Source organism: Octopus bimaculoides, chromosome 12 (genome assembly GCF_046866305.1).
Source record: "Octopus bimaculoides isolate indiv1 chromosome 12, ASM4686630v1, whole genome shotgun sequence".
Taxonomy (NCBI): Eukaryota; Metazoa; Mollusca; class Cephalopoda; order Octopoda; family Octopodidae; genus Octopus; species Octopus bimaculoides.
The window spans coordinates 39,844,747-39,854,473 of record NC_142939.1 but is presented as its reverse complement, the minus strand read 5'-3'; the positions used below and the strand labels follow the sequence as shown (position 1 = coordinate 39,854,473).

The 9,727-nt window shown below is 37.7% G+C and overlaps 1 protein-coding gene across 1 annotated transcript; it reads right to left on the bottom strand.

The window, feature by feature from the left end:
- Window positions 1-3,845: 3,845 nt before the first annotated feature.
- On the bottom strand, window positions 3,846-4,391 carry LOC106879068 (uncharacterized). The gene has a single exon (XM_014928499.1). It carries the CDS (start codon window positions 4,389-4,391, stop codon window positions 3,846-3,848), a length of 546 nt encoding a protein of 181 aa, XP_014783985.1.
- Between the last annotated feature and the right edge of the window lie 5,336 nt (window positions 4,392-9,727).

Here is a 9,727-nt window from a genome sequence, read left to right as displayed (position 1 = left end):
GCTTGTTGTATATATGTATGTGTTTGTCTTCCTCCACTGATTAACGACCAGTATTGGTTTGTTTACGTCCACCTACTATAGCAGTTCAGCAAAACAGACTTATAGAATAAGTACCAGACTTTAAACGTCAAGCACTGCGACTAAAACCCATCAAGACGGTACCCCAGGAAGGCTGCTGTCCAATGACCGAAAAAAGTAAAATATAAATATAAAATGATAAGCAGTCACGGTTTAATTAAGCTTCGGTGATGAGGCATAATAATACCAAAACACGTGCGGAATTGTCCTGTTCTACTAAAGACTTAAAATTTCGAAGTTGTCTCCTCGTTTTCTTTTGAACAGAATTGGTGGTTTAAAAGATGATTTTTTTTCTTATCACAAATAGCATAATTTTAATTAAAGTTGTATACTTTATCTAATCAAGTATGTTGACTTCTACTTTAATATATATTGGTGGCGAGTTGACAGAATCGTTAGCACGCCGGACAAAATGCTTAAGGGCATTTCACCCGTCTTTGTGTTCTGAGTTCAAATTCCGCTGAAGTCGACTTTGCCTTTCATCCCTTTCAGGGACGATATAATAAGCATCAGTTGAGTGGTCGATGTAATCGACTTAGCCCCTTCTATTTAAACTCTTCAAGGTGGTGCCCCAGAATGATCGCAGTCCAACGACTGGAACAAGTAAAAAATTTAAAAGAAAATAAAATCAAAAGTGAACACGCCTCCTCTTCCTTTCCTTATTTTATTACTTTATTATTATTATTATTATTATTATTATTATTTGGATTGATGGGAGGGGGTGGCGGTCTTGTTTGCCATTTAGTGATTTAGGAGTGGCTGATTGGTCAGCCGAATGTAGTCCTGTTAAATACAGGAAGACATCAAAGAGATAAAAGTTGTTATCAATTGAATTCAACAACCTTGGAGTGTTTACACAGGTCATCGGTAACAGTTCTTCTTCGTTCAACTGACATAGAAGAAAACAAAATTAAAAAGCAATCAAGTACAATTTCTTTCGTTCCTTCCACAGTGACGAGGTTAGTGGAAAAGGGGTTGGCGAGGCGTTGATCTAAATGCTGGTTTCTTGCCAACCCGTCCAACGTCGTCGAAATATAACAGAAGTCTAAAAGTTACTAAGTTGTTATTTAATTCAAAGCTGGGAAGTATATATAGCTAACATGTTGATCTTTGTGCCCCCCCCCACCCCACACACACTCATTTCGTTCTCAAGGAATCTGTCATTCAAATAACCAAAATGTTTTTTTTTTATTTATAATACCACCAGTTCGGCGGTCGTATGACTGCAGCTATGCTGGAGCATCGGCTTAATTTATTTTCTTTCAATTTTGTTTTCGCTTTATGGCTGGAAGTTGATCTACGATTGAGTTTGTAGAAATTGATCTTCCTCAAGTGTATCCTTGAATGGCTAGCTTCTCCGGTATCGTTATTAAGACTTTATTCAAAGCTTTTTTTAATGTTTCAACAGAGGACCTTTTTATATGATCTCACACACTATTTAAACGTTTCGGATTCAGATTACTTTGTCAAATATACTTGTTCATTCCACATCGTTTTAAAAGAATCATGTATTATCTCGCAGCGTTGAGATTTCGATGCTGAGACTTCTAATCTTTTACCTTTTACTTGCTTCAGTCGATAGACTGCGGAGATGCTGAGGCACCACCTTGAAGAATTTTTTAATCGAATGATTCGACCCCAGCACTTATTTTTAAAGCGTGGCACGTATTCTATCGATCGATTTTTCAGAAACGCTAAGTTACACACCAACACCGGTTGTCAAGCGGTGCTGGAGGACAAGCATACGAGCAAAAACACACACACATACACACACACACACACACATGTATACATATATATACAACGGGTTTCTTTCAGTTTATCTATTAATTCCACCCATAAGGGTTGAGGCTATAGTAGTAGATACTTTCCAAGGTGCCACGCAGTGGGACTGAACCCAGAATCATGTGGTTGGGAAGCAAACTTCTTACCAAACAGCCACGCCTATGTTTATTTGTCAGAATGAAAGTGGTAGAGTAGGTATGAAAGGCCAGATCTGGCTAGTTTGGACAGTAAGCAAGTAGAGTATTTGAGCCTGATATGGCCGTTGAGTAGTGTAACCGTTCAAAAATCGTCACTATCTTTCTAAATCTTGCTGCATTCCACATGGAATATTTAGTCCTCCAAAGTCGTCTTGGTGTATAAGTCGACCAATCGTTTTAGCTATAATTTTTAATCTTCAACTTTTTTCAGTCACAGATGAGAAAGTAAAACTTTTTTTTTTAATACCAAAATAGAAGTAAATAACACATATTGAGTAAATTTCTAAAGAATTCAGTATTCGATATGCTTAATTTTTGGTATTCTCTTATTCACTTACTCTTTTACTTGTTTCAGTCATCTGACTGCGGCCATGCTGGAGCACCGCTTTTAATCGAACAAATCGACCCCAGGACTTATTCTTTGTAAGCCTAGTACTTATTGTATCGGACTATTTTGCCGAACCACTAAGTTACGGGAACGTAAGCACACCAACATCGGTTGTCAATCGATGGTGGAGGACAAACACAGACACACACAGACACACACACACACACACACACACAGACATATATATATATATATATATATATATATATATATATACGATGGGCTTCTTTCAGTTTCCGTCTACCAAATCCACTCACAAGGCTTTGGTCGGCCCGAGGCTATAGTAGAAGACCCTTGCCCAAGGTGCCACGCAATGGGACTGAACTCGGACCCATGTGGTTGGGAAGCAAGCTTCCTACCACACAGCCACTCCTGCGCCTATGGATAAATAAAAAATTTGCTAACACAAGGTTAAAAAATACTAATTTACTTACATCTGTGAGATGTATGAGAAGACGCAGTCATCCTCTATGATTCGTGAACAAACACTGAGTCAAAATCACGCGGTCTTGGTTATACAGTGATACCTCACAGTACGAGTTTAATTCGTTCCATGACCGAGCTCGTCTTACGATTTACTCGTTTTACAAATCAATTTTCCTCATTTAAATTAATTAAAATATAATTAATCCGTTTCAGTCCCCAAAAACCACTCAAAAATAATTTTTTGTGGGTTTTAAAACAGAAAAGGTGCAGTTACAAGTAAAATGACAATTATAAAAAAAAAGAGATTGCAAAAGAAATATGTAAACTGGTTTTATGAACTGAACTAGCAAATTCATCCGTCCTTTGGACGTTGTAATTATTATAATGATACGCTCCTGAGGACGGTTTAAGTTGAATTAGTCCGCAGCTAGAAGTCGTTTCCAGTTGATAAGTGTAAAATGTATAATTACCAATTTCGTTGGCAGCTATATGATATAGTATTAAAAAACTTAGGTAATGAATAATTTTTTTTAACACAAACTTGGCAGTTAGTAATAAATGAAAGTCCATGAAATGGGATCGCAATTGCAGTAGGCATTATGGATCCAATGTCTTACTTGCAGCGTTTTGTATCATGTACTTATTGTTCTCGTAATACCTGATACAATCGCATTGAAGCTTTTTATTTTTTCAATGAAAGTCATGTATGATAAAGAAAAGCAAACATTTACTGCAAATATACAAACAGGATGTACAAAAATAAATGCCAGAGCATTCTTATAGGGCGAACAGCGTGCGTGAAGTAAGAAGGATCATCGAAGGTAATGTACTGTTAACAGCAATCAGGGAAACGAAGCAAAATATCAATGAAACGCTTGCAGGAAGCCTGATTGCTTACGGTTACAGTTTGGTGTGGATGTGAAGAACACAGTAGAGCAAAAATTACTGTAGGGCTGCTTTGCAGAAGACGTTCAAAAATTACTGTAGGAGCAGTCTGTTGGGGTTAGCGGAATTTTCGGAATGAAAACAGTAGCGTTTTTGCCGTGTCTTGAGATAATTTGGGCTTCAACGACGTAGTCCATCATTTGTTTAACCACAAGGCGAGTTCCATTGCATAGTTTGGGTGCGTTTAGATTGCGTAGGAGGATAACAGGGCAACCGACTTTTAAGTGAAGTTCATGGGGAGGGAGTCCAGGAGAATCTTGAAAGTTGAGAAATTCTGTTGGAAATTGTATAACCTGATCGAGGTCTGTAACGGTGTCAACTAATCTGTAACAACGTTCTTGAGAAGGAAGCTGACTGAGTAAATCGTAGTCAAAAGTGTTCGCAGCAGCATTTGTAGGTGCAATAATAGCCCTGTCAGGAAGCCAGTTTGGTTTTATGTATTCCGTTGTAAGATTTGGGTAAACGGCAGAACATAAGTCATCACGGCTGGATTCAGTGTGGCCAATGGTGGTAGTGCCAATGTATCCGTTGTCATCGGACGTAATTTGTCTATTGCCGATTTTAAAGAGCATTTCCGAAAACTATGTTGTAGGCTGACCAGTCTGTAGGAGTAATTTTTTTTTTTTATTTAGTTTTTTTTGCATTTTCTTTTAGTAAGTGAGTGTGTGAGTGAGAGAGAGGGGGTGTTGTCATGTATGTTTAAAATGGGTAGGATCAGTCACACACGCACACAAACACATACATACACCCATTATCTGCCATATACATGGACATACATAAATACATATGCATACATGTGTTTCTCAGGTGAATGAGCATTTTTAAATGCCCACACACACAGTGACACACACTCTCTCCTTCTCTCTCACTCACACACACACAGAGCAAGACATCTTCTCTCTCTCTCTCTCTCTCTCTCTCTCTCTCTCTCTCGCTCTCTCTGACAACATGACAACACCTCTCTCTCTCAGTCAAACACTCACTAAAAAATGATGCGAGAAAAAGTAGATAAATAAAATTTACGCTATCTCTCTCTCTCTCTCTCTCTCTCTCTCACACACACACACACACACACACACACACAGCGATACGCTTTCTTTCTCTCTCTCTCTCTCTCTCTCTCTCTCTCCGACAACACACACAACTCTCTCCCTCTCAGTCAATCACTCACACACTCATTTAAAAAAGATGCGAGGAAAAACAAACAAAAAATGCACGCTGTTCTCTCCCTCACACACACACACACAGCAACACATATTCTCTCTCTCTTTCTTTTTCTTTCTCACTCTCTCTCTCTCTCTCTCTCTCTCTTTCTCTCTCTCACACACACACACACACACACACACACACACACACACACACACACACCTTCCGGTGTAAGGAGACAATCAATTTCTGACCGTTACTTCACAAAGAGTTACCTCCCTTGTCCACAATAGTCACTATAGAAGGTTTTTCTGACCTTCTGACCCTAGATGCCCTATTATTCCATATTACTCCACAAATGACAAATCTAAAGAGTGTAGCACCTTCTGTGGAACATAAGGGTTTTATTTGCAAAGGATGAACGAAATAGGATGAAAAATATTGATTTTACGTGGGATCAAGCTAATAGTTGTCACATATACACACGCACACACACACACACACATTTTTCGTTTTATATATTATAGATTACCTTAAAGATGGGACGATTTGTGTGCTCGTACCGCGGACTTCCGCTTGTACTTCAAGACAAAAATTCGCTCGAGTCTCGGCTCGTACAGCAAATTTCTCGTATAGTGGAGCACTCGTACTGCGAGGTTCTATTGTATATACGTTTTAGAGATGTTAAATGAATTGGTAACTGTGACTCAATTATAATTTAGATTTATTTTTTAATTTATGCTTTAAATTTTAAATCAACACATTGGATAAAGTGACTGAGGTGATTAAACTTCGGCTTGTATGTCGGAAAATACGGTATACAGAAAAAATAGAAACTAGATTCTTTCAAGATACTTAATGTATGTCAGGCTAATTAGGTAAGTAGATATTTTAGGGTGTTATTGGTTAAACATTAATCATTGATTAATACTACTTAACCATTATTCCAGGGAGGTAACAGTGTAACAGGTGCTCATCGAGCTTTAATCTTTATTCTTCTATTTGTTTCATTCGTCGAACTGCAACCATGCCGGGGCCATTGCCTTGAAGAGTTTTATTAGAAACAAATCGATCCCAGTATATATTTTTTTTAACCTGCTACTTATTCTATCGTTTCCTTTTGCCGAAGCGCTAAGTTACAGGGATTAAAGAAATCAACACTTGTTGTTAAGCGCTGCTCTAGGACAAATATACACAAAGGCACACAAATATATATATATATATATATAGTCACAATAAGGATACCCAAACCTCTTATCGAGTTATTTATCCAAGAAATACTAGTTTAATATATTAAATTTTGAAGACAAAATCAAATCCTTCAATAAATATATTATATAGAATATAGTAAGATAGATATTTTTATTGAGTTAGGAAATCTAATGGATGCAAATTAATTTATTAATTAATCTAATGGATACATATCTAATGGATACAAATTGATTTATTAATTAATTAACCTATTAACCCACAATTGTTTCATTTCTCAAATAAGATTAAAACTACAAAACATATATAAAAATATTACATATGTTTTGTAGTTTTAATCTTATTTGAGAAATGAAACAATTGTTAGTTGATTTGTTAATTAATTAATAAATCAATTTGTATCCATTTAACTCAATATATATTCTTATTCTTTTATTCATTTCAGTCATTTGATCGCGGCCTTGTTGGAGCACCGCCTTTAGTCGAACAAATCGATCTCAGGACTTATTCTTTGTAAGCCTAGTACTTATTCTATCGGTCACTTTGTGGAATCACTCAGGTACGGGGACTAAACATACCAACATCGGTTGTCAAGCAATAGTAGGGTAAAAAACACACACACGCACTCACACACACACACACACACACACACACACACACACACACACACATATATATATATATATATATATATATATATATATATATATATATATATATATATATATATATATACGACGGGCTTCTTTCAGTTTCCGTCAATCAAATCCACTCACAGGGCTATAGTAGAAGACTTAGGTACCATGCAGTGGGACTGAACCCGGAACCATGAGGTTGGTAAGCAAGCTACTTACAACACAGCCACGATACACACACCCACATACGCGCGCGCGCGCACAAGACACTTACCTAAAGTGCCAAGCAGAGTGATTGAACCTGAAATCATGTGGTTGGGAAGCAAGTCTTCTTACTTCAGAGCCATGCCGGTGTCTGGTACTGTTCTTTGGGTAAACTTCTGCAATTTTAATAACATTATCACTGAAGAGTTTCTGCTAAGAGGTACTTTCAAAGTGAATACATTGTATTTTGCAAAAACGCAGCGGATAATTACAGTTTTTTTTCTAGATTTACTGTATAAATAATTATTCATGTAACCTAGGCAACAGATTAGAAATCGTATGTTTTGTAACCTAGTTCACAGATTTCTATGGGTGTCAATGAGAACGGAGAATTTTATACAAGATGTTCATATTAATTAGTAGGGCGACAAATGACTATAACAAAGCTTGCTTTCTTCTTTCTTGCCCACATAAGGCTACGTCTTTTATTTGCGCCTAGCAGAGTCTCCCCAACACTATATACTGCATCACAAATTTTTTTATTACTATTCCTTTTACTTGTTTCAGTCATTTGACTGTGGCCGTGCTGGAGCACCACCTAAAAGGGTGTTAGTCGAGCATATCAACATCAGGACTTTATTTTTTGTCAGCCTAGTACTTCATCTATCGGTCTCTTTTTGCGAACCGATAAGTTACGGGGACGTAAACACACCAACATCGGTTGTCAAGCGATGGTGGGGAACAAACACAGACACACAAATACACACATATACACATACACACACACTCACAAACATATATATATACATATATACATCTATATATATATATATATATATATATATATATATATATATATATATATATATATATGGTTGTGGTTGTCTACTCCTTACACAGAGTTTGACCACCTCCTGCACCTACACCTTAGCCCTTTCATGGCGTCTGATGTGGCTTTTTAAACTAGACAATGTTCTGAAAAAACACCCACATAGATTGCACCTCTGATTTGTACTACGAATACCTGCAGGTAAGTTCTGCTCATTGTGGATCCTAACATGTCTTTTAAGACCCCCATTGGATTTGCAAGCCTTCTGGCATACACCACATTCAAACGTGTGCACAGACATATAATCAGAATAGCTGGGTGAGGTTTGTTTTCCATGGGTTCGCAGGTGAGATTCGAGGCCAGCCAAAGACAGGCATGGTCTGTCACAAACTGTGCACACAAAAAGATCCTTGTCATTCACCTTTTCGATCTTTATATTCTTCCTTAAATATCTTTTGAGTCTTGCTTGCGTTATTCTGACCTCTTCAAACGCTTTCATTCCATTCCACACTTTTGTTCGCCATCCAACTCGGTCTGAAGCGAGGATTTCTATATCTTCTGGAACCATTCCAAGTGACTTCATAATAGTCCTTATGCCATCCTTAAACCTTTTTTTAGGTTTATGCCGATAGCGTTCCCCCTCTGCAAGCTCACCATAAAACAGCTATTTCGGCATGCGTTCATCTACCATTCGAACAATATGGCCACACCATCTCAATTGGTTCCTCAAAATCATAGCTTTAATTGAGGGGATGCCTGCAGATGCAAGTATATCTGTGTTTGGAGTAAAAGAATTCCATTTAATTTTTAAAATGTGACGAAGGCATTTTTGGTGGAATTGTTCTAACAGTTTAAAATGCCTTTCATAAGTCCAAGTTTCACAGGAATACAATAGGGATGGTAATACAAATGATTTGTAAAGAGCCAGCTTTGTATTGTTATTTATATGTCGCTGGCGCCAGACACGTGACTCCAAGTCATTAAATGCTTTTGCTGCCTTTTGAATTCGCAGGTGTATTTCCGTATCAAGATTTCCATCATCTTGAACAGAGCTTCCCAGCTAGACAAATGAATTGACAACCTCAAGTAACTTTCCCTTAACAAAAATTTTAGTGGGGTTACAAACAGCACCATACACAGGTTGATACATTACAACTGTTTTTTCAGATTGATGGTCGGGCCAAAATCATCACAAGTTGCGTTAAATGCAGATACAAGGGATTGTAGACCGGTTTCAGAATGACTAACCAGATCGCAATCGTCAGCATACAAAAGTTCCCTAATAAGTGAAGTAAAAACCTTCGTTTTAAACTTCAGTCGGGTCAAATTAAAAACATTCCCCGTTGTTCGATATTTTATGTAGAGTTTTGAAAGGAATGTGACACCACAACGGCAAAGTATATTGCAAAGAGGGTAGGTGCATCAAGGTCTCCCTGCTTTACTCCATTTTCCACAGCAAAAGATTCAGAAAGCCTACCACCAAAATTAACCCTACCTCTCATATCCTGATGCAAAGCCCTGACCATGTTTATAAACTTTTCTGGGCAACCTATTTTCCCCAGAATTAGCCACAGAGCGTTTCGATTAACAGTATCGAATGCTTTACTTAAATCAACAAAGCAATGGTATAGAGCAAGATTCCGTTCAATGCACTTCTCTAGTAATTGTCTGGCAGTAAAGATACAATCAGCTGTGCCCCTGGAGGAACGAAAACCACACTGAGACTCAGACACTATATTTGAAACTATAAAGGTATTTAAACGTTCCAACAAAATGCGGCGAGCACCTTTCCAACCACAGACAAAAGGGAAAATTACCACAACCTGTTGCATGGTCGGGTCGTCGGCGACTAAACTGGCAACCCCACCAGGCTTGCATGGTGAGG